General features: G+C 35.5%; 1 protein-coding gene and 1 long non-coding RNA gene across 4 annotated transcripts; one reads left to right on the forward strand and one right to left on the reverse strand.

Moving 5' to 3' along the window:
- Positions 1 to 10,711: 10,711 nt before the first annotated feature.
- LOC113319392 lies at positions 10,712 to 14,778 on the reverse strand. 3 transcript variants are annotated; one of them, XR_003345425.1, is made up of 6 exons: positions 14,467 to 14,778; positions 13,568 to 13,626; positions 13,166 to 13,447; positions 12,232 to 12,329; positions 12,014 to 12,058; positions 10,712 to 11,263 (listed from the first exon to the last, which is right to left on the reverse strand). It is a non-coding gene; the product is annotated as an uncharacterized LOC113319392 (long non-coding RNA). The 3 variants fall into 3 exon arrangements; XR_003345424.1 differs by having other exon boundaries at positions 12,014 to 12,090; XR_003345426.1 differs by having other exon boundaries at positions 10,712 to 11,277; positions 12,014 to 12,090.
- A 9,356-nt stretch (positions 14,779 to 24,134) lies between these two features.
- Positions 24,135 to 24,572, forward strand: LOC113315794. Its single transcript, XM_026564044.1, has one exon. The coding sequence runs from the start codon at positions 24,135 to 24,137 to the stop codon at positions 24,570 to 24,572; it is 438 nt and encodes a 145-aa protein (XP_026419829.1).
- Positions 24,573 to 25,155: the final 583 nt, after the last annotated feature.

A 25,155-nucleotide genomic window follows, 5' to 3' on the forward strand; every position in this document is an offset into this window, starting at 1 on the left:
TCAGTCCGCGAACTGGCGGAAGTTCTCGACCCGAGAATTTCTACTGGAGTTTGTGAACTCCTTCCATGAGTTTAAGTCCGCGAACTTGTGCAGGTTATATCTAAAACCGGTTGTTCTTGAACTCATGTTTATTTAAACTAAGGAACGCTTTTTCAAACCGTGGCTATAAAGTTCATGAACCGATTCGAGTGAATCAAACCGTTTTTGCTTCGATTGTGTCTTGTGTAGTTACATAAGATCTAAGCAATTGAAAAACTCTCTAACTAGTTCATTTGAGTCATTTGAATTAGTTATGGTGAAGAATAATATGGTTGATATGAAAGTAATTGTATGGCTAACCATTTGGTTAACTATTGTTGAACCAACAAATGTTAATGTTTGGGAACGGTTCGTAAACCCAAAATTGGACATTTCATTTGTGTGTAACAATCTAAGTTTTCGATCCAACGGTTGAGAAATATTAGCTTGAATCTAATCAATTTTTCATCTAACGGTGAATATTGAATAATTTTTTACCAAGCTAACATTGATTGCAAACCCTGATTTGAAAATTATATAAAAGATAACTCTAGTAACTGGGAAACCTAATCCCCACACCTTACGTGTGATACTAGTTGCATAGCTAGAGTCGATTCTCCTTTAACCTTTGGTTTCTTTTTCTAAACCAGGTTAACGACTTAAAGACTTCATTGGGATTGTGAAGCCAGACCGATACTACTTTTCTTGTAGTTGTGTGATCTGATCTTGCGTCTTCTATCGTTACGAGTACGATTGTAATAATTGGCTCGAGATTTTATATCTCCGATAGGAAAGATAGAAAAGTAATCACAAACACTTCATCTCATCGTTTGTGATTCCACAATATCTTTTTTCGCTGCGTTGATTAAGATTATTGTGAGGTGATCAATAATACTAGGTTGTTCTTCGGGAATATAAGACCGATTTATTGATTGGTTCCTGTTCACCTTGATTTATCAAAAGACGGAACAAAACTCGTAGGTATATTCGTTGGAGACGGATTTATCTATTAACGTAGACTTTTCTGTGTGATACAGATTTGTTTATTAAAGTCTTCGACTTTGGGTCGTGGCAACTCTTAGTTGTGGGTAAGATCAGCTAAGGGAATCAAGTACGTAGCACCCTGCTGGGATCAGAGACGTAGGAGCAGAATTATACCTTGGATCAGTGTGAGATTGATTGGGGTTCCACTACATTCCAGACCGAAGTTAATTTGGAGTAGGCTAGTGTCTGTAGCGGCTTAATACAGCGTGTGTTCAATCTGGACTAGATCCCGGGGTTTTTCTGCATTTGCAGTTTCCTCGTTAACAAAATTCTGGTGTTTGTGTTATTTCTTTTCTGCATTATATTTTTTTATATAATTGAAATATCACAGGTTGTGTGTTGTTCAATCAATTAGAATATCCGACCTTTTGGTTGTTGATTTAAATTGATTGACACTTGAATATTGGTCTTTGGTACCATCCAAGTTATTTCTCTAGTATTTGATAAAGAATCGCACATTTCTATTTGCTTGAGTATATATCAAATCGAGAGATTGGGATATAAACTCTTTGATATACTTTTTATCTAGATTGAGTCTGACTATCTAGTTGATTCTCTAGAAAGTATATTGGAGTTTGTCCATATAGATTGCTAAGTGAAATATTGGGTGTGGTTGTTGTACCCCCACTTTTTCAGAATACACAACCAAAATAACCACATACGAATCTATGATTGATCTAGTTGGAAATGCTCGACATAAGAGAACTTACGGAGCTACGACTAAGTTCACCATAAAAGAATGATTAACTCAATCGTCTTATGCTCAACACAAGAAAAATTTATGGAGTATTGCAGTATACATATAAGATGTGGATCAGGGAATGATCAATACTGCGGCATATACAAGGATTCATTCTATTTTCCATCACTATTTGCACAATGACATACAATAGACATAATCCTTGTAAACAAAATATTTTAACCTATCTTCCATCAATAATTGACATAATAGGCTTAACTTTTGTTTGTCAAAAGTTCATCGATCTTGTATCAATACTTGCATATCGACATATAAAAGAGATAACTTTTGACATCATATGGGACAATAATAGTTCACGGATGCAAACACACATATCCCATACTATATTGCAATATATAAAACCATAAAGATTAATACTGCAATCATCATCTCCCAAACAATTTTTACAATTTAAATAAATAAACCTAAAAAAAATAAAGCTGAAAAAACGATGGACATAGCTATGTGTAGTCACAATAATGGCTATTCCAAACTCTAGTTATTCTTCCTAAGACATAAGAAATAAATTCTCATAAGAAGACTTTCTAGGTAATATAGAGAAATTTATTAAAGACTAGCTATCAGATTTCGAACACTTGTTAGTTCTTCCTTAGCTTCCTTCAGCTTGATCCTCACGAACTCGAGGTCCTTTTTAGCGATCACGAACTGTTTACGTGGAACTTCAAAATCTTGAAAAAGATTTCCAACCAGTTGTTGTGATAATTGAACTGGTTTCTTGTCTACATGATTAATTGCATGATAGCAATTTATAAGAACAGGGCTCTCATAAAACTCAGCAATGTTGTTTTTTTTCGATCTCATCATCCTCTTTGCACCCTTTCTTAGTTGCATCATTATCTCTTGAGAGACTATTCCGTTCCCGATCTTGTATATACCAAGAAAATCTTCATGATATATATATGTATATGTATATGTACAAGATACATATAGGAAAACCCTAAGGTTACCCTCTTAGAAGTCGGTAATGGGACAGGTACGCAAACGCTCACAGTTATGAACAAAGTTCTAAACCGTCACAGAAGAGGAGCCTTATGGATGATTTGTCAAGGCGCAACAAGAGAGAGAGCACTGAAGGGTTCAGTGTTTCAACAAAGCATGATTTTCTCAAGTGATTTTATGGATCAGCTATGCTTCAATATGAAATGAAAGCTAGAGTAGGATTCTACTTAGAAGGTATTAATTTAAAGAACCAAACGAATAATTACAACAACCATTTTTGTCAAGACGAGTGCATCCTCATGAGGATGAAGCGAGGATGCACATAAGGACTGGTCGAGTTGTAGACGGAGCACGTAGCTTATTATCGTTTTCCTTCTCTGAGTCAACAAGAGGATTAATTTCAAGAGAATTATTACAAGGAGAATAAGACATACCTGAAGATGTTTTCTTCCTTAATTTTTGATTTTCCGCTTGAGATTATTTATACTGGTTCTTAAATCGTAAGCATGATTGTTGATGTGAATGTGATCGAAACCCGATATTTTTGACTCAGTGTGATCCTTGCCACCAGATGACATTCCTTTCTTCCTTTGACGCCTTTTTATATTTACTGGGACATCAAACTTCTTAGCTTTCCATATGACATTCTTTCCTCTATGAATGTCGAAAGAGTCAGTGTCATACATATAACTAAGGGAGGAATTATCATAGTGCACTTCTGGATTCGAGACTATGTTGTTTTTAGCACGAAGAGAGACCGGCTTGATTACTTCCTTGGACATCCATATAAGAATGTTATGAAGTTTTTTATTCCTTATCCTAAAACGAAATTTTCGTTCAACGTGACCCTTGATTCCACAATAATAACAGTTGAAAGAATTTTTTTTAACGACTCTCCTATGCCTTGTCTTTGAAGAATGACAATCTTTGTTTACCGGAACATCAGCTGTAATAGGTGAATTTTCACATGGCATGTTGTTATTGGCACAAAAAAAATTGATCTTCCCAATGTTAGAAGTGTTTATTCCTTTATAGCCCAGACCACGTGTATCAAGATGCTCTTTGCATGATCCTATCATGGAAGATAATTTTGTAGAGCTAGTGTTGAATCTTCTCAGATTCTCTTCTAGCGATTTTGCCTTGTTAACAGCTGTAGAGAGATCATTCTTCAGTTGTTTTTCTTAGGCAAGAAAAAGGCATTCTCTGTCGTTATAGTATTTCTGTTGAGAGTCATACTTTGCCACAGATTCAGCAAGTCTTTCTTTCAACACATACAAACTCTTCTGAAGGTTTTCACATTCAGTAATCTTTGAATAGACTTCTTCATCACGATCTTTAAGGATGGATTGTAGAAGTGTATATCCACTGTCATATCCTTTAAATAGTTTTTTAAGTTTCCTATTTTCACGACAGAGGAAACAGATATTCTGCCAGATAGGTAGTAGATCCCTTTTTTTCTATGATATCGTCAAAGAGTATGATATACTGTGATACTTCTTCATCCATACTCGGTCCCTCGTCTGAGCCACTTTTATCAGAAAGTTCATCCAATTGATCATCTAGGCGGTTTTCCCAGTTGACATAGGTTTCTGACAGAGGGAGAGATATGATAAAATTCTTAGAAGTCTCAGAACTCTGGACAGCATCGAGAGTATTCTGATCTGGTTTTGTGCAGTCAGAGATATCACTATTTTCCATAGAGTCAGATCGCTATAAACACAGACTTTTGAGGTCTTGAACGTGTTTTCCTGCTCTGATACCAATTGAAAATGCGGGGGTATAACAACCACACCCAATATTTTGATTAGCAATCTGTATGGACTAAATCCAATATACTTTCTAGAGAATTAACTAGACAATCAGACTCAATCTAGGTAAAAGTATATCGAGGAGTTAATATCTCTTCTCTTGATTTGATCTTTACTCAAGAAAATAGAAATCTACGAGTCTTTATCAAATACAAGGAATAAACTTGGATGGTACCAAATACCAATATCCAAGGATCAATCAATTTCCAATCAACAACCAAAGGTTGGATTTCACAATTGATAGATACAAACGCATAACCTGTGATATTTCAATTATATAACAAAATACAATGCGGAATAGAAATAACACAGACACCAGAAATTTGTTAACGAGGAAACCGCAAATGTAGAAAAACCCTGGGACCTAGTCCAGATTGAACACCACATTGTATTAAGCCGCTACAGACACTAGCCTACTACAAACTAACTTCGATCTGGACTGTAGTTGAACCCTAATCAATCTCACACTGATTCAAGGTACAGTTGCGCTCCTTACGTCTCTGATCCCAACAGGATACTACACACTTGATTCCCTTAGCTGATCTCACCCACAACCAAGAGTTGCTACGACCCAAAGTCGAAGACTTTAGTAAACAAATATATATCACACAGAAAAGTCTACAAGGATAGATAAATCTGTCTCCCACAGATAAACCTAGAAGTTTTGTTCTGTCTTTTGATAAAAATCAATGTGAACAAGAACTAATTGGTAAACCGGACTTATATTCCCGAAGAACAACCTAGTATTATCAATCACCTCACAATAATCTAAATTGTATGGTAGTGAAACTAGATATTGCGGAATCACAAACGATGAGACGAAGATGTTTGTGATTTCTTTTTATCTTGCCATATCGGAGATATAATCTCAAGTCAATTATTCAATTGAACTCGGACGGTAGAAAATGGCAAGATCAGATCGCTCAACTACAAGAGAAGTAGTTTTGTCTGGCTTCACAATCCCAATGAAGTCTTTAAGTCGTTAATCGACAGGGTCTCGAGAAGAAACCTACGATTAAAGGAGAATCGACTCTAGCAAACCAACTAGTATCACACAGGAGGTGTGGGGATTAGTTTTGCGCAGTTGCTAGACGTCTCCTTATATAGTTTTCAAATCAGAGTTTGAAATCTAGGTTACCTTGGTAACAAAGCAATCAATATTCATTGTTAGATGAAAAACTTATCCAATATAATATCTTTCAACCGTTAGATCGAAACTTAGCTTGTCATACACAAATGAATTGTATTCATTTAGGTTTGAGTAAGCATACCTAAACGTGTACATTGGTTGGTTCAGAAATGGTTTACCAATGGTTAGCGATATGAGTGATTTCATATTAACCGTATTCATCTTTCTCATACCTAGTTCAAATGACTCATAAGAACTAGTTCAAGAGTTGTTCAATTGCTTAGGTCTTTATACATACACACAATTGAAACAAAATCGGGTTGATTCATTTGAATCAATTCATGAACAATATACCCACGGTTTGCAAAGATTGCATTCCTTATAATTTATTGTTTTAAGTCCATGAACTACCGATTTGAGAAATAACTAGCTTGGGTACACGTACCTTAGCTACCGGATTTTGAGTTGGTTTTAGTTTCCAAACTCATCAGACTTTCTCGGGTGAAAAAGTTCCGCCAGTACGTGTACGGGTACGCGTACCTAAGGTGACTGGTTTTTGAGTTTGTAAACTTCAAACTCAGCAGAATTTCACGGATGTGAATTTCCGCCAGTACGCGTACCCAACCTGTCTCCTTCACTAATACCCATGCACACATATGCACGCACTTGGTTTCCGGCACATGGATTTATACACTAATGTGCGAACACACTATATGCTTACATCCATAGGTGGTTACATATTCTCAACTCTACATTTCAATCATTGAAACATTCTTCTATAATGTTATAACAGTCGTTAGACATAAAGAATCGACTATCGTTATCAAAGTTATTTTCAAGATTGAAACGTCATCATGACTTTCGTCACGGGTAAAGATGAAGATGGTTAAAGCAAAAGCTTACCAACACGTATTTCGACAAAAAGATAGGCGAGTAAACTCGACTCGAAATAACGAATGTGTATGTATGAAAACTATCATACTTATACGACTTTTGTCTCAAGAGTAGGAGATAGAGTAGATATACTTTTGAGTGACAAGATGAGTTCAAGTCTCCACATACCTTTTGGTCGGATGAAGTTCCACTGGTTCCTTGAGTAGTTCTTCGTGTTTGCAAGATAATCGCCATGGAGTCTGGAGCTCAACTATTCCTAACTATCCTAGACCGAGACTTAGTCATAAGTATACTAGAAATCAAGAATATAGTTTTAATCACTAATATTGACAAACATGCTTGAGATATCAACGCATGCGAGTTCGACCGAGCAATGCTCTAACACCTATGCAATACAAATACTAGTTAAATTTTGTTTAGTGTCACATGTATGAATATATGAAGTTTGCTATGTAGCACAATCCACACAAAACTCAACCACAATATGAAAATTTGACAAACTAAATCATATGATCAAAGATATTTGAATGAGTCGTGCAAATAAAACAAAATAAAATCATACCTGCTAAAAAGTAAAAGGATTTTGCAAAATGGTAAAAAGAATCTTTGTGTCTTAAATTTTAATGTATGATAAGACCTATATTATCGATATAATAATGTCAATTATTCTTATATGGAGGTAAGTTCCTTAAGCTGAGACTAGAAAAAAAATAACTTATTCCAATATGGAGTTTATTCCTAAACATAACTGGCCCAAGTCAGGACCAGAAATTTTTATTCTTATATGGAGGTTATCCCTCTACGGAGAATTCTTATAATAGAGGTTCTACTACAATTGTGATCGGTTACGAGACTTGTTTCTTGTAGAATTCATATCTTGAAAGATGGATAACAAGTTAATTACTTGGCAGAATTCCAATTTGATTATTTGGTTACGACTAAATTGATCTTGGATATTATCCAAGTATTTTTCCTAACAATCAGGTTCGCAGACTCCTTAGTCTATACATATTGATTGAGAATAGATAGAGATATAAACTCCACATACATCTTTTCAAGGATCATTAAGTTGGTCTACTTGCAATTATATTAGGTTTTGTCCATATAGGTTGTCGGACGAAAAAGTTGGTGGTGTACTTGGTACCCTCTCATTTTCAACGTCATCTAGGGGAATCGTGTTGTGTAGGGTCTTGCGAGATCCAAAGGCGTATAGAGAACAACTGAATCTGAATTGCTCGTAGGGTCGGTTCGGCCTCAACTACATTCAAGTCCGAAGTATGATAGTAGGCTAGTGTCTGTAGCGGCTTAATACTATATGGTGTTCAAGTTCCGGACTAGGTCCCGGGGTTTTTCTGCACATTACAATTTTCCTTATTAACAAGATTTCTGGTGTCTTGTTTTATTTCTTTTTTGCATTCTACTGTCTATCTTTATAAAAGAAATATCACAAGTAGTACGTTAAATAACCTGGATAGTTTTTAAGCCTAACAGACTGCATATAACCTACATGATTTATTCTTAGGAATTCTTATTTTTTAAAAGAGATCACAAGACTTGTTCTTATTGGAATTCGGTTCTTATAACAATACGAGTACATACTAGGTTGATACTTGGATGTTGATTTTTGAGATTGTCCAAGTAAAACTTGTCTACATATCAGATAGCGGATCTTCATTGTTGATTAATGCTACCAACTGTGACAACTTTGTACATACAAGTTTCCGAATGAAAAAATTGGTGGTGTACTTGGTACCCTATCTGCTTTTCACTTGGATAACACAATATACTCCATAAAGTAAGACATATTCTTCTATTTTGTGACACTTTCTTTGCAACTGATTTAGCTTATTTAAAATGTACCCAGACATCTGAACGTAACATATTGGGTGCACATATATGGCGTTCAAAACGTGTTTCACCATAATAGTTCCTCCAGCTTGATGCCTTTGATATAATTGTGATTTTTAGCACCAATTAGGACTCTAATAAATCTTCCATGATATAATGAAAGGATAACTCCGGAGATCACTTTACATACAATAGTTTTGAAATGTCCTGCTACGTTACTTTCATAGCAAAACACTGAACAAAAGAAGAACACTTTCCCAAAACTTAGAAAAGTACGAAATCCACCTTAAATCCAAAATGTTTGTGTAATTTTGCTTCGCACCTAAATTCTTTAAGATAGTGCGAGTTTAATCATACTTTGTTCAATTTACTGGATCTTAACCCGTGCCGTAACGGCACGGGTCTACAATTAAACTACCAATTTTGACCCACTTTTAATATTTTGGGCAAAGATTGTTCCCGCAAAAGTCTTATTTTCCTCCTCATCTCTTACATTCAGGCATTTATCTTATCCCATGTGGCACCAAGGCAAAACCGAAGGCTAAGTCTTACGAAATGTTCCCCTACTGCATGGACAGTGTCTTTGGTAACGAAACCAAAGACCTTGTTTAGATTTCTCCTACCCTATTTGATCTGTTTAAAGGATCGGTTAACATGGTTATTCGTTAGCCATTAAAATCATTTCCTCAATGCAATATGTGTTTGACAATTTATCCGAACAAACATAGTTAGCAGTATTATGTTATCATTGGCAGAAAGAGAGCCGAACTCTATCTAAACGTGAAACCTATTATTGGGACGTCGCATTCCAATTGAGAGGCTTCCCTTGGATTTCTAGTGACTAAAAAATTGGTTATGGGATATTCTTGATTCAATACCAGATGTTTAAAATAACCTTCAACTAAAATCAAAACCTTAAAACTGAAACTAAAATCAAAACCTAATTCTCATTCAAATCTACTCCTCTTCTTCTTCTTCTTCTTCTTCTTCTTCTTCTTCTTCTTCTTCTTAACTTCCTCTCCGTTATCAACCATAAATCATTCCCTCCTTTTTTTCAATCAAAATCATTTCACCATTTTAGATCAATCGTCGGTTCGAAAAACTTATAATCGTCGATTGAATTCTCTATTAAAGGTGCGGAAGAAGCATATTGATAGAAGTGATGGTGATCAACAAACCAATTGCATATGAAACGGTTAGATTGATTGAAACAGTAGAAAAAAATTAGGTTTCAGAACCAGTTACGGTTGGGTTTTCCTCAAAAAAAAACCATAATTGTTTTACAGTTGGGTTCGACCACAAAAAACCTAGCCGTAACTGATTTACAGTTAGGTTCAATCACAGAAAACTCAGTCGTAACTGTTTTACAGTTGGGTTCGACAAAAAAAAAAACCAACCGTAACTGATTTACAGTTGGGTTTCGACCAAAAAAACTCAGCGTAACTGATTTACAATTGGGTTCTAACCAGTTACAGTTGGGTTCGTTCAAGACCAAACCTAACCGGAAATCCAAAAAAAATCAGTCGTAACTGGTTTAAAATTGGGTTTTCCTAATTTTACCTAGTTACGGTTAGGAGTTCATCATCACCTAACTGTAAATTTGTCTTATGGTTGGCTACGAAGGAAAAACCCAACCTAAACCGTTCTGAAAAGCTAAAAAAATCAATTTTTTTAAATACTTTCATCAATTTTGAGAAATAAAAAAAAAAAATTGGCTCGGTGATTTAAAATCTACGATTTTAGTTAGAAAAAAATCTTCAAAATCTCTCATTTTTTTCAACATTTTCTTCCCACCAAAATCACTTAATATGATTTTTTATCACTAATTATATAAAAAATCTTATCAAACTAATTATTAGTTAATTAGCACTAATCACATAAGGATCATTTAGTCATTATAAAATTATTTTAGATAAAGGGTTTTGAAATTACTTATGGATGATCGGTTTTTGTCCTATTAGGTGAAGCTCCTCTATTGAAATATGACGTCCTAATAATAATACAAGAGGTTCATTGTGTGAATTTCCACACAAATCAGAAATGAGCTTAAAGTTTATACTATCTCTGTTTCTGGAAATGAGTTACTATCACTTTTTCAATTTAATACTATCTCTGTTTCTGAAAATGAGTTACTATCACTTTTTCAATTTGGCCTATTGATAGTAACTCTTTTCCAAAAACGGATCGAGTATTATATTAGCTAGAGTCTAATAGAAGTCAACCCTCCAGCCATGTATCGTTTTTATAAAGCTTAAAGTAGTCCGCTATACATACATTATAACTCTTTGACTATAAATTCGTTGAAATGACCAAAAATGAAAGTCATATTTATATCTTGTACATTAAAAGCAACAAGTTAAAATGATCTGGACAAATGTATATACAATTTTAACTGGAAACTAATATGTAAAAGTGATATTAACCTCTTGTTCACAATTGATTACATCCGTTACCTTTTTATTCTCCCATCACAGGCAGCTCATTCAGATTGAAATCAAGCACCACTTGATGACTTCCTCCTATATTAGCAGTTGTACTACCATTAGCTGTGATGAGCTAGTCGATGGAGGAGGAGGGAGAAGGAAGAGTTCTATCCGCCACACCTAACATGCTAACCCAAGTTTTGTGATGCCTCTTGTGTTCTCCAACCAAGTGCTTGACCAGAAATGCCTTTGTACAAATGTTAAGTTGATGTGTCTGCACAACTTTGAGTTTTTGACCTTGTAAAAAATGTTACTTTTTTAATTAACATGAACTCTGAACTTTTCATGGGTTTGCTCGATCTATGACCACCCAATATTTCCGCATGCTAATATTCCCCGTCTGCAAATTATCAGCTATATGACTGAGTCAAGGAAAGGCATAGGCCTACCATAAACAACAAATAGTACTAACGGACTAATGTCACTTTAGTCTGATCAGTTCCACTCTATCTGGGCAACCAAGAACCACTCCAATATATATCCTTATATGTTACTGCTTGAGTGAGATCGTGGGGACATGGAAAAGAGGGCAGCTTATGAAATGCAAGAATGAGAACAAAATTTAAAGATAAATAAAAGCCTTAATCAAAAGTAAAAATCATATTATAGAAACCCATCAGTCGTACTTTAAGATCCATTGCAGTAGAATCACAACCATGATTGACTGCAATCAATTGAATAAGCTATGCTAACTTTGTTACCAATACTTCCAACCTAAAAGCATCTAATAGGTCATAAGTCCATAACAGGCAGAAAAGTCAAGTAGAATCATCAACCTGATGCGAAGCCACTATGTTGCAGAGGGGAAATCGAAAGTCTCTTAGCTATTTCCTTAAACAACTAACATGCAAGTTGTAGTGTTTCTAAAGAGGCCAATCTACAACAACATAAGATAAACATATGTAAAAACTTGAACAAAGTTTAGACTTTCGATTGCTCCGAAAATAAAAAGATGAAAATTCAAAATACTACCACAATAAGACTTTCACTCCATCACCACCAAATCTCATGAACCTTTCCATGTCTATCAAACAATCAGAGAACAAAGCAACAAAAATAAAATGAAATTAGTCAGAGACAATGTTCTTACCTGGTTATCCTTTCATATCATGTTCACTTAGCTTGTAAGCAATTCCTGCAATTCGGCCAAGTAGTCTCCTTACACAACTGAATGAAATCATCACACAAAGTATAATTTCTTCTAAGCATCTCGAACAACTCAAGCATATGGTTACGTAGAGATCACTTTTGTCTCAAAATGAAAGTCAAAATTTAACCAGAGCTTATGTAATAAAAACGTTCACTCACCGGCGCCATCAATAGTTCTCAGGTGTTTGTTGTTCTTACAATAAATGAAATGCCGTCGAACGAAAAAATGGTTGATCATATCAGTTCCTTGAAAAAGTCTGTCATGTCATGTCAAGACGACGAATCCATCATTAAAGTGTTTTATCGTAACTCATAGAAGCCTAAATAACTGGTAAAGCTCAGCATGAGTTCTGGCATGCTGAATGGAAATCCATAGACTACAGTTTTCTAAGAAAAGCCATGCCTATTGCTTGCAGGAATACCACTTATCAACATTTCACACTCTTAATCCCACCAAGAATGCCCCCTCAATCCAAGCCTCCTAGCAGTCTAGTATAATAAACTTATCGGACCATAAATAGAGATTCCCATGAGTTAAAAGAAAATATATTAGTTGGAGTAAATGTTGTTATTTGATACGAAAAATTAAGTGTTAAACTAAAGTTTATAGTACCCAATACGGCTAATGACCTAATGTAGTATGCCGTACCTCCTAGTATTCTCTGAAAGTGCACTACCACAATTAACAACTTTGCATCTCGAACAAAGCAAAATTCAGCTGTATAGTTAGCTAATAATGAGGCCTTAGTTGGATGCGCAGTTTGTGGACAGGAAAATGTTTGTCAAGTTGTATAACTGAATCGAGTTAGTATATGTCTTGTTACTAAAATAAGTAATTTCAGTTTGTAGTTAGTTCTTTAATTTCTTTCATGGGTAGCGATAATGATATATAAACTCTGATATATATATATATATATATATATATACACAATAATGTAGCTTAACTATTTTTGATAAAATGAATGGTAAGTACAAAATTTATCAAATAGTTAAGCTAACTCGTCAATAAAGTAGAAGGAATTAACATTTTTGTTGGCTTGGACAATTAATCAGACAGTTAGAACACAAAGATCAAATAAAAGAGAATACTTACTGGGATGGTTCATTAGGACAACGATTTTTTTGAAGTAGTCATTTGCACTAAATCCTGATATAGGAAGACAGGTTAAGCCAAAAATAGGTAAGCAAATTTATAAGAAATATTCAACAACGAATTCTTAGAAAACATTATGCATATTTGATTTTCACATATCTATATGTTTTGATGGTAGAGATCAAAATTTCAGACAAATAATGAACCAAACTTATGGAGATAGACGACCCTTCAAAACTTAAGCGCATTTAATTTTCATGGATTAATTTCAAGGGGATTACTCTGCAACAACACAACAAACAGAAAAATTATAAAATTTGTTGATAAATGGATTTGATCAAAAGGTTAGTATTACCTTGTGTTAACTGATAAACAAATCAAATCAGCGATTGAAAATAATACCTAAATAAGCATCCGTTAGTGATTGGAAACTTCGATGGAATTCACAGCACCCATTGAATCTGCTAGCAACAACAACGAATACTATAAAATTTTGTAAGTTTCATTCGCTAATAATTTAACAATTATAATGAAAACCAATTGGGAGAATCGTGGATTCATGGTTATATTGAATGATATAACTACGGCCACATATTATATGAGCAAGGTTAAATAGATAAAAGCAAGGAAAAATCTTACGTAACAAAACAGAGAGGAAAGAGCTTACTTAGTGGAGCTATGAACAAAGTAAGCCATGAAAATCTTAGCATAGCTAACACTGGCACATTAGGATTTCAAAAGATGGAAAGTTAAGGACATTAAAATGTTAATCGATTGAGTCTATATAATAAGGCTCGATTTATCTTTGCTATGGATAAATCTGGACTACCACCAACATTAATGGGCAGAAAACGAAATGTTTGTTACATTAATCTACCAAAACATGAATGGGTATTGAAAGTAAACAAATTATAACACAAAGGAAGATGGAAGGCCAAAGTAACCGACCAATTCCCCTGGTTAAAATTAGGAAGATTGTAACGGAAATTTTGAAAAGGCAATTAAATGTAAGTAACCTGAAACATCCCATGATGAAACATTGATGTGTGAGCTAAGAAATCAGGTATAAATTGCTATCGCCCATAGCAATTAGGTCAAAATTAGGATCACCAGGGAATAAACAAAAAAACCAATTCTTAGCTATATGTTGGATTTTTACATAAACAAAAAATTCACACACATGAGGAATCAAAATTATTATCCTGAGGGAATCGGATTATCAACTAAAAATAATAATTATTACAAATTGGATATAAATAACGAACAAAAATTGAATTCTTCAGGGACTAACAAAATCATACCTGTAATCTGATTGTTGTTCCCAAAAAGTAAATTGGTGATTCATCTGCTCTGGGAAATCAAATATCAAAATCATGGAGAACATCTTTTGTTCCCAAAATTTTTTGATTCATCTTCCCCGGGAAAAAAATCAAATATCAAAATGAGGTAAAACATCCCAAAGATTAAACGGAGGAACAAAATAATCCCTAAAAAGGAACCTGCGTGTTCCATGTCTAACAATGGAAGGGAAGAAAACAGAACGATAGGGGATATTCTCTTTGGACCGGAGATATCTAAGAAAACAAGATTTGGACCTGAGATACTGATAGAGAACAATGGGGTGTACGGTGGGGCGCATCATGGATTTTTCATTCATAAACCCATAGGTACGTCACACGTGCAAGATGAGAGAGTGGTCTGGAGAACCACATCCTTAGATTTATCTTTTTGGTCTGGAGAACCATAACCTTAGATTTAATGAACGCCACACGTGTGAGATGTAAGGGGTGGTCTGAGGAACCACAACCCTTGATTTATTTTTGTCTGGACAAAACCTGACCACCACTAACACTGGCAAACTTAGCCTAGCTTTGTTATGTCCTAATGATTCTTCTAGGCAGTAAGACCATTGTATTTAAATAAATCAACAACCATAAAAGTCTGGTTAGTTTGAGACCTACGCATAGTATTTATTATCACTGCAAGACAAAAAAAGACATTTTGAAGTAAACTGGAAAACCCCTTAGCCAACTATTTTGCTTAATGACAATTTTTCCTAATTAATTAGTGTTAATTCGGGTAATTAATTGATGTTTAATCTTATTAACCTATAAATCAACTAATCTTAATTCATCGTCAAAACATGATTTATTTATTTATTTTGGAAAAACATCAACCCAGAATTGTTGGATGTTCATGCACTCGTAGATTGATTCTGGGGTGATATTTTAACTTACAAAGAACACCCAGAATCGGTGCATATTACTTACTATATATCATGATTGTAAGAATTGGTAAGCACGATACACACACATAGACCGATTCATAACACTGCACTAAAATAATCGGTCCATACAAGTGCTCATAAGAAAAAGAATCTAGGTTAAAAAATTTACAAAAAGTTTGCGCATTTTTCTATTAAAAATTAGTTTATATAGACATTTACATGAACTGATTATGGGTTAAGCGGTTAAGAAATCAAAGGCTATATAGTCGGTTTATGTGAACATTCACATAATCCATAATCCGATTTTAGCAACAATAAAAAAACATACAAAAAAACTGGGTATTTATTCCATACCAGAATATGGCGATATGGGCATGAACATCAACCGATTCTGGTAAAATGTTCTTCAACCTGAAAACACATACGTGATAAATCGATCTGTATGCACATGGACATCGACCGATTATGGTTAAACACAGAAACCCAAATTGTTTGTAAACCAATCACAAGTATAATTAAGAGTAATGGGTTGCAATCGACAATGTTTAGTTTTGATTATTTTTTTTTAAAATGATGAAATATCCTTTAAATCGTTCGATCTCGTTAGATTCGATCCTTTAAATCGATTGATGTCGTTAAAATTGATTGATTAATTTAAGTTTTAATTATAATTTGTGGGGGAAATAATTTGGATAGATTTTAGTTTTAAATGGATTTGATTAGATTTAAAATCGACAGTGCTATTTGAAAACGCGGGGTACCAAAATACACCACCAACTTTTTCTTAGGCAACATGTATGGACAAACTTAAATATAATTCCAAGAGTTCAACTTAATGAATCTCAATCAAGGAATAATATCGAGAGTTATATCTCCTTCTCTCACAATCAGAAAGTTTACAGAGACAAGTATGTGAACTTGATTTGCGTGAGAGTACTTGGGTGATTCCAAAGATCAATTTCCAGGTATCAATCAAGTCGTATCCAACAAATAAGGATAGATGTATCTACTTTGATTGATTAACGCACAACCTGTGATATTTCCATTATAAAGATAAACAATATAATGCGGAAAAATAAATAACACAGACACCAGAAATTTTGTTAAGGAGGAAACAACAAGTGCAGAAAAACCCAGGGACCTAGTCCAGATTGAACATCAAACTGTATTAAGTCGCTAGAGACACTAGCCTACTACCAACTAACTTCGGACTGGAATGTAGTTGAGACCGAATTAAACGGTCACATAATTTCAGTTACAGTCGCGCTCCTTATGCCCCTGGAATCCCAACAGGACTTCATGCAATTGATTACAACCTAAGAGTTTATTCAACTCAATTGAAGACTTTAAACCAATTTTTCTCCCACAGATAAGCATATATGTGTGATTTCTTTTTTGATCGTAGATCAAGGTGGTTGGAACCGATAGCAATAGACAAAGTGTAGCTTATGGAATCAACAAAGTTTTAGATGAACAGAACTTTGAAGATTTTTATCTATCTTGTTCAAGTGAGCAGCTCAATAATCGAACAAGATCAAGATACTCGGGCTATCAGATAAACAATAGCTGGGCCTGGCTTCACGAGTCCCCATGAAATATTTGTAGTCGCTAAACCCTAAAAGGATTTTAGGAAGAGGACTCTAGTTACAACTAGGACACACCAAGAAAGTAGTATCGGGATTCAAAGATCCCAGTTGCTTGAGGTTCCCCTTTTATAGACATTCAAAGCGTAGGTTGCTTTAGGTTTATGCTAAGATAGCTTTGAAACTAAGCAAACAATACCCTCTGTTAGATGAATCTTTGAATGTGATTTACATAACAAGATATACACTCTGGTTAGGATGAACCGTAACCGAACCGTGTACATAGACCACTCTCATGAATGGTTAGTCGAAACTAGCAAACTGAACTATAAGCTTGAGAATTTTCATAAACACTTAGGACTTTTAACTTGAGTCACAATTATGTGATCAATTATGTCTATGGTGTTTTTAGAGATTATTCAAATGATAATTATCTCGGAGAAATAATTTGTATGCATATGAATTTAATCGACATGGTAAGTAGATGTACAAGGTACAAATAATTAACTTGTTCGTGAACAGTTAAGTCAAAGTACGTGTACCGGCATGTATACCTTATGACATGATCGAGTTTCGGAGTTCACAGAACTTTTATGGTACGTGTATTGGTATGGATACCTTAAGACAATAACCAGTTCCGGAGTTCACAAAACTTTTCTGGTACGTGTACCGGTATGGATACCAAACCGGTTCTGGGACCAACAATTCTTTTCTAGTACGCGTACTGGTTTGCGTACCGATCTGGGTTCACGATCTCACTGACTTTTTAAGGTGTGCATACGGGTATACGTACCAAAAGTTGTTTGTCGACATATAGCTATTCTGTTACGTGTGTTGAGTACATATATTACGATTTCAGACCTTAACAGTTTTCCAGTTTGTAAGACTGATATGTATACTGTCTTATATCCGAATATACATTAATTCTGTATTTATCTCTAAATCAATTCGAAACATTCCCAAATAACATCAATGAGACATATCACTGTTCCAGACTATTTTTGAATGATAATTCTTGAATCATGATTTTGATTGCGAACAATAAATCGTTCTTAACCGAAATTCATCAAGTATGTACAAATGTTCATTAAGCTTAGTCATATTTCGAGAACTAATTACAAGATAAACTTGACTCTTAAATTCTTGATATGCTTACGATAGTCTAATTAGTCATGCGACAACGTCTCATTGATATAAATATGAATAATCTGGAGAAATAGTTGGTTCAGTCTGCACTTACCTTTTGTTGAAGAAGTTCTCCAAAAGCTTCGGTTGATATTCGCCTTCAAACGGTAGAACGCAGTGATGACTGCCGTTATGTCTGTTTGTCAACTACACTTCTATCCTAATCCGAGACTTAACTAATTGTATACAAGAAATCAAGAAATAGTTTTGACAACTAAATTTGAAGACAAGCTTGAGATAGCAAAACTTGTGAGTTCGACTGAGCAATGCTCTAACAATCTCCCCCTTTGTCAATTTTAGTGACAAAACTATCAATACATATGGATAAAAAAATAAATCTTCAAAAACTCCTTGAATCAATCATGTCCTGATTTCCTTGGTTTCTTCAACTCCTTGAACTCTTTGTTACTTCAAGTTGCAATGATTCTGAACGTGTTCAACATAACATCGTTGTTGTTGAAGATCCGTAGCGATAACAACTTTGAAAAACAAATATTCTCAATCGTTGTTATACAGAAACATAGTATTATTTATCTTCTCCAAAGATAAATTGTATCACAACTTTGAAGTAATACTACGGTGATATGTTTCTCCCTCTTAATCAATACTTACATCTCTTATATAATAGGTGAAGCCTATAGATTATTGATTCACTCCCCCTTACATAATGATTCGTAAACCATATGTATATAGTGCAAAACTACTAATTAAGTCTCCCATTTTTTGTCAATAAAAATTGGCAAAGGTACGAAAATCATGGGGTCATAATGAATTCAACCAAAAGATATTTCATGATAAAGGTGTTACATATAAACTTTATTTAGATGATATCACATATGAAAAAGTGGGGATACAACAACCACACCCAATATTTCGCTTAGCAGTCTGTATGGACAAACCCCAATATACTTTCTAGAGAATCAACTAGACAGTCAGACTCAATCTAGATAAAAAGTATATCAAAAAATTTATATCTCAATCTCTCGATTTGATATATACTCAAGCAAATAGAAATCTGCGAGTCTTTATCAAAGAGAGATAACTTGGATGGTACCAAAGACCAATATCCAAGTGTCAATCAATTTAAATCAACAACCAAAAGGTCGGATATTCTAATTGATTGAACAACGCACAACCTGTGATATGTCAATTATATAACAAAATATAATGCGGAAAAGAAATAACACAGACACCAGAATTTTGTTAACGAGGAAACCCCAAATGTAGAAAAATCCCGGGACCTAGTCCAGATTGAACACACATTATATTAAGCCGCTACAGATACTAGCCTACTCCAAACTAACTTCGGTCTGGACTGTAGTTGAACCCCAATCAATCTCACACTGATCCAAGGTACATTTATGCTCCTACGTCTCTGATCCCAGCAGGATGCTACGTACTTGATTCCCTTAGCTGATCTCACCCACAACTAAGAGTTGCTACAACCCAAAGTCGAAGACTTTAATAAACAAATTTGTATCACACAGAAAAGTCTTCGGTAATAGATAAATCCTTCTACCACGAATATACCTACGAGTTTTGTTTCGTCTTTTGATAAATCAAGGTGAACAGGAACCAATTGATAAATCGGACTTATATTCCCGAAGAAAAGCCTAGTATTATCAATCACCTCACAATAATCCTAATCGACGCAGCGAAAAAAGATATTGTGGAATCACAAACGATGGGACGAAGTGTGTGTGATTACTTTTCTATCTTGCCTATTGGAGATATAAATCTCGAGCCAATTATTACAATCGTACTCGTAACGATAGAAGATGCAAGATCAGATCACACAACTACAAGAAAAGTAGTATCGATCTGGCTTCACAATCCCAATGAAGTCTTTAAGTCATTAACCTGGTTTTAGAAGAAGAAACCAAACGTTAAAGGAGAATCGACTCTAGATATGCAACTAGTATCACAAGTAAGGTGTGGGGATAAGGTTTCCCAGTTGCTAGAATTCTCCTTTATATAGTCTTTCAAATCAGGGTTTGCAATCAATGTTAGCTTGGTAACAAAGCATTCAATATTCACTGTTAGATGAAAACCTGATTAGATTCAATTCCGGTAATCCTGTTGTTTCAATTTGTTCATAATAGAACAATTGGCATCAGAGCCGTTCGATTCTGTCACCATGGGAGGACAGGGAGCTCAAACTAATAAAGATTTACAGGATACTCAGAAGAAACAACAAACTCAAATAGATAAAGTAAATCAAGATGTATCGGAAATGAAAGAACAGCTGAATCAAGTTCTTCTACAATTACAGAATCTAAATAACAAAGAAAGTAATCAAGGGGAATCATTCGTTGTACCAGCAGAAGGAAGTATTGTACCAGCTGTTAATCAACTCACAGAGAATCGAGGTTTCAACAACTACAATCGATTTCCTAAGCTAGACTTCCCCAGATTCGATGGATCTAATCCAAAAGGGTGGGCTCAAAAGTGTGATAGATTTTTTCTCCTCCACAACATCAGAGAAGAGACTCAGAAGGTGCAGATGGCAGCGATGCACATGGACGGCAAAGCCGAGAGGTGGATTTCTAACCTACAAACTTACAGATCTATCTTATGTTGGTTTGAATTAGCTGAACAGGCCTGTTTGCGTTTTGAGAACCCATCTAACGACAATATTGTGGGTATGTTTAATAAATTAGCTCACACAACTACAATAGATTAATTTTTTGATGAATTTGAGGTTGCTAGATCTTTAATGATGAGCATTCATCCTGAGTTTCCTGAAAGCTATTATGTAATGAGCTTCATTGGAGCTCTTAAAGAGGAAATCCAACACAATGTTCTGATGTTTCACCCCACCACCCTCATGAGAGCTTTTACTCTGGCAAGGTTGCAAGAACAATCATTAATCCACCAACAAAAAACATCAAAACCGACCCACAAATTTTTCTCTAACTCTTTTTCTGGAAAACCTTCATACCAATCCAATTTCCAACAAAATCCATTAGGCCTCCACCAACAAATTCGAAACCACCACCACCACTACTTCCTAAACAGGCAACACCCACCCACCCTCCCATTAAAAGTCTCACTCCTTAACAACTCAAACTCAGGAAAGCACAAGGGTTGTGCTACAACTGTGATGAAGTCTATAGACAAGGTCATATCTGTAAAAAGCAACAGTTATTCTGGATAGTTGGTGATGAGAGCACTACTGAGTTACCTGTGGAATAAGATTTAACTCAGGAAACTGAGAATGCTACTTCAGAAGAGAGTGATGTTGAAATTTTTGTTCATGCCTTAACTGGTTCTCATTGTGGTGAAACAATAAGAATCCCTGGGCTTCTTAACAATCACTCTAATTCTATCCTCATTGACACAGGCAGTACTCACAGTTTTATTGATTCATCTCTAGCTCACCAACTGCATTGCAATGTACAACCTACTCCTCAGTTGCAAGTAACAATAGCCAATGGTGACAAGACAACTAGTTCTGGAATTTGCAAATCCTTAAATTGGTCCATGCAGGGTCAGTCATTCTCTGCAGATCTCAGACTGCTCCCTCTTGGTGGCTGTGATATGGTGTTGGGCGCTGATTGGCTCAGACAAATGGGTAATGTGCTTTTCAACTTCACTACTTTAACAATATCCTTCATATACCAGGGCACTGAAATTACTCTCACTGGCATGTCCGACTCTACTCTCCTAAAACCAATCAGTACCAAAGAAACCCATAAATTCTTTCAGAAAAATCCGCATGGATTGTGTGCACAATTATGCTCCATCTCCGCCACTCAGGCACCTATTCTACCTTTCCCAAAAATTACTGCCTTATTACAAGATTTTCATGAAGTTTTTGAGGAACCATCCACCCTGCCTCCTCATAGGAGCCTAGACCATACTATACCCCTCAAACCCAACTCCTCTCCAGTCAATCAAAGACCTTATAAGTGCCCTTATGTTCAAAAATCTGTCATTAAAGATTTGATTCAACAAATTCTCTCTCAAGGCATTATCCAGCCAAGTCATAGCCCATTTGCCTCTCCAATTTTTTTGGTCAAAAAAAAAGATAATAGTTGGAGATTTTGTGTGAATTATAGAAGATTAAATGATATGACCATAAAAGAAAAATTTCCCATTCCTATCATTGATGAACTTTTGGATGAGTTACATGGTGCTGCAGTTTTCACTAAGATTGATCTCAGGTCTGGCATCACCAAATCAGACTCTTTCCTTCGGATATTCACAAGACTGCATTTAGATCTCATAAAGGTCACTATGAATTTCTAGTCATGCCATTTGGACTCACCAATGCCCCTACCACCTTCTAAGCCCTGATGAATGATATTTTCAAACCATTTTTGAGAAAATTTCTGTTGGTCTTCTTTGATGACATTCTTGTTTATAGCCCTGACATGAAAACTCATAAGCAACACCTCCAGCAGGTCCTTTCTATCTTGCAACAACATCAGCTCCATGCTAAACTTTCTAAGTGTTATTTTGCTCAATCTGAATTAAGTATTTGGGGCACATCATCACAGTTCAAGGAGTGTTAGATGATCCAAACAAGATACAAAGCATGACTTCTTGGCCAATTCCTAAATCTATTAAGGAATTGAGAGGATTTATAGGCCTCACATGCTATTATAGAAAGTTTGTTAAAGTATGTGGACATATCAGCAAACCACTAACTGAGTTACTGAAGAAAAATGCTTTCTTATGGTCTGAAGCTGCTACTACAGCCTTCAATCAACTCAAGGTGGTCATGACAACTACACATGTCTTGGCACTCCCAGATTTTTCTAAAAAGTTCATCTTGGAGACAGATGCTAGTGATACTGGTCTAGGTGCAGTACTTATGCAAGAGGGGAGACTAATTGCTTTTCATAGCAAACCATTGGGCCCTAAAGCTATGGGACTCTTTACATATGAGAAGGAGCTCATGGATGTAGGCTCAGTTGTTACCAAATGGAGACACTACCTCCAAGGACATCATTTCACCATCAAAACTGATCATGAGAGTATCAAATTCTTTTTGGAGCAGAAGATCACTACTGGACTACAACAAAAGTGGCTCATGAAGCTGTTGGGTTTTGACTATGACATTCAGTACAAAAAGGGGAGTGACAAAAAAGTTGTTGATGCATTATCTAGAAGGGAACACATTACAGCTACTGTACAATCCATCTATATCTCCAAACCTATGTGGATGCAGGAAATTGCTTCTAATTATACTGATGACCCTAAAGCTCAACAACTCATTGCTCAACTGCTAGTTTCTCCTTCTACAACTTCAAATTTCTCCTATCACCAAGAGATTCTCAGATATAAGTCCAGACTGTACATTAGTTCTGCCAACAATGTAAGATCTTCTATCTTATCTTCTTTACACTCATCATCCATTGGAGGTCACTCAGGTATAAAGGCTACTTATAATAGGGCCAAGCTACATTTATTTTGGCCTAAAATGCAGCAGGACATTATCTCCTTGGTCACCTCTTGTGATATTTGTCAGAGGAACAAGCATGAAAACACCCTCCCTACTGGCCTCTTACAACCACTACCCATTCCTGATCAAGCATGGAAACATATATCCATGGATTTTATTGAAGGCCTGCTAAAGAGTGAGCACAAAGATGTCATCTTAGTGGTAGTTGATAGGCTCACCAAATACAGCCATTTCATTGCACTTCAACACCCTTATTCTGCAATTATTGTTGCCAAAGCATTCCTACATAATATCTTCAAGTTGCATGGTTTACCCTTATCCATCACTTCTGACAGAGACAAGGTATTCACAAGTAACTTATGGAAAGACCTTTTTCATCACTTGGGCACCAGCCTCAAACTCAGTACAGCATATCATCCACATACTGATGGACAAGCAGACATGGTCAATGCTTGTCTGGAGAATTACTTACGGTGCATGAAAGGTTTTCAACCCAAGAAATGGTTCAGCTGGCTAGCTCTTGCAGAATGGTAGTACAATACTAGCTACCACACCAGCATTAAAATGTCCTCATTTAAAGCCTTATATGGTTATGATGCTCCCCATTTGGCTTTTCCTCCTACCATCACTACTTCTGTGGCTGCTATTGAAGAGTATCTTATACACAGGAAACCTATGCTTGATATTCTTAAAGATTCCGTATCTGTTGCTCAAGCCAGAATGAAGTTTTTTGCAGACCAAAACAGAACTGAGAGATCCTTTGAAATGGGAGATTCATTATACCTGAAGTTGCATCCATACAGACAAGTATCTGTCTCCCTAAGGAAGAATTTCAAGCTTTCAGCTAAGTACTATGGTCCCTTTACTGTCATTGCTAAAGTAGGGAACTTAGCTTATAAGCTACAACTTCCACCAGAGGCCAGAGTACACCCTGTGTTCCATGTCTCCCAGCTTAAGAAAAAGATTGGTTCTTCTTATGTCCCTTCTCCAACATTGTTGTAGTTGCAGGAAATCCTACAACACACCCCTTGTATTATCATGACTATGATTTCTAGATCTAAACTTATTTGATATGAAAATAAATATAAAGATAATGAAAATAGAAAATAAGACACAAGATTTACATGGTTCGATCAATGTGATCTACATCCACGGGGTTAGGGATCTTCACTATGATTGTTTGTAATTACATATGGATTACAATTGAGACTCCATTAATGAGTATTTGGAGCTCTTGGTTGAAGAAGGAAAAAGAAGGAGATAATAATAATACAAATTCTGTTTTTTCTCTCTCTAATTGTGTCTCCCTCTCTCATCCTAAAATGTGTATCCTCCTTTCTCTCTCCTGCTCTTCTCTTTATATAGGTGTTTGCATAGTGGACGACAACTCATATTTCCCCTATTTTCGGATCTGGCTTGCGGTATTTTCGCAAGCTTACAAATGTTAATTTCAAAAACATCCTAAATTTCGCACGATCATCATACTTTTCTCATGTTTAAGCTGATGTCATCTGTTATGTCATTTCTGAAATCATTTTGCGATGTCTTCGTGATGTATTGCTAGTAATTTCGCAAGAATGTCGTT

This window comes from Papaver somniferum, chromosome 10 (assembly GCF_003573695.1).
Source record: "Papaver somniferum cultivar HN1 chromosome 10, ASM357369v1, whole genome shotgun sequence".
Classification (NCBI taxonomy): Eukaryota; Viridiplantae; Streptophyta; class Magnoliopsida; order Ranunculales; family Papaveraceae; genus Papaver; species Papaver somniferum.

Excerpts from the sequence above, each read along its gene's own strand:
- LOC113315794 (XM_026564044.1), top strand. The coding sequence starts at position 24,135 with ATGTCCTCATTTAAAGCCTTATATGGTTATGATGCTCCCCATTTGGCT.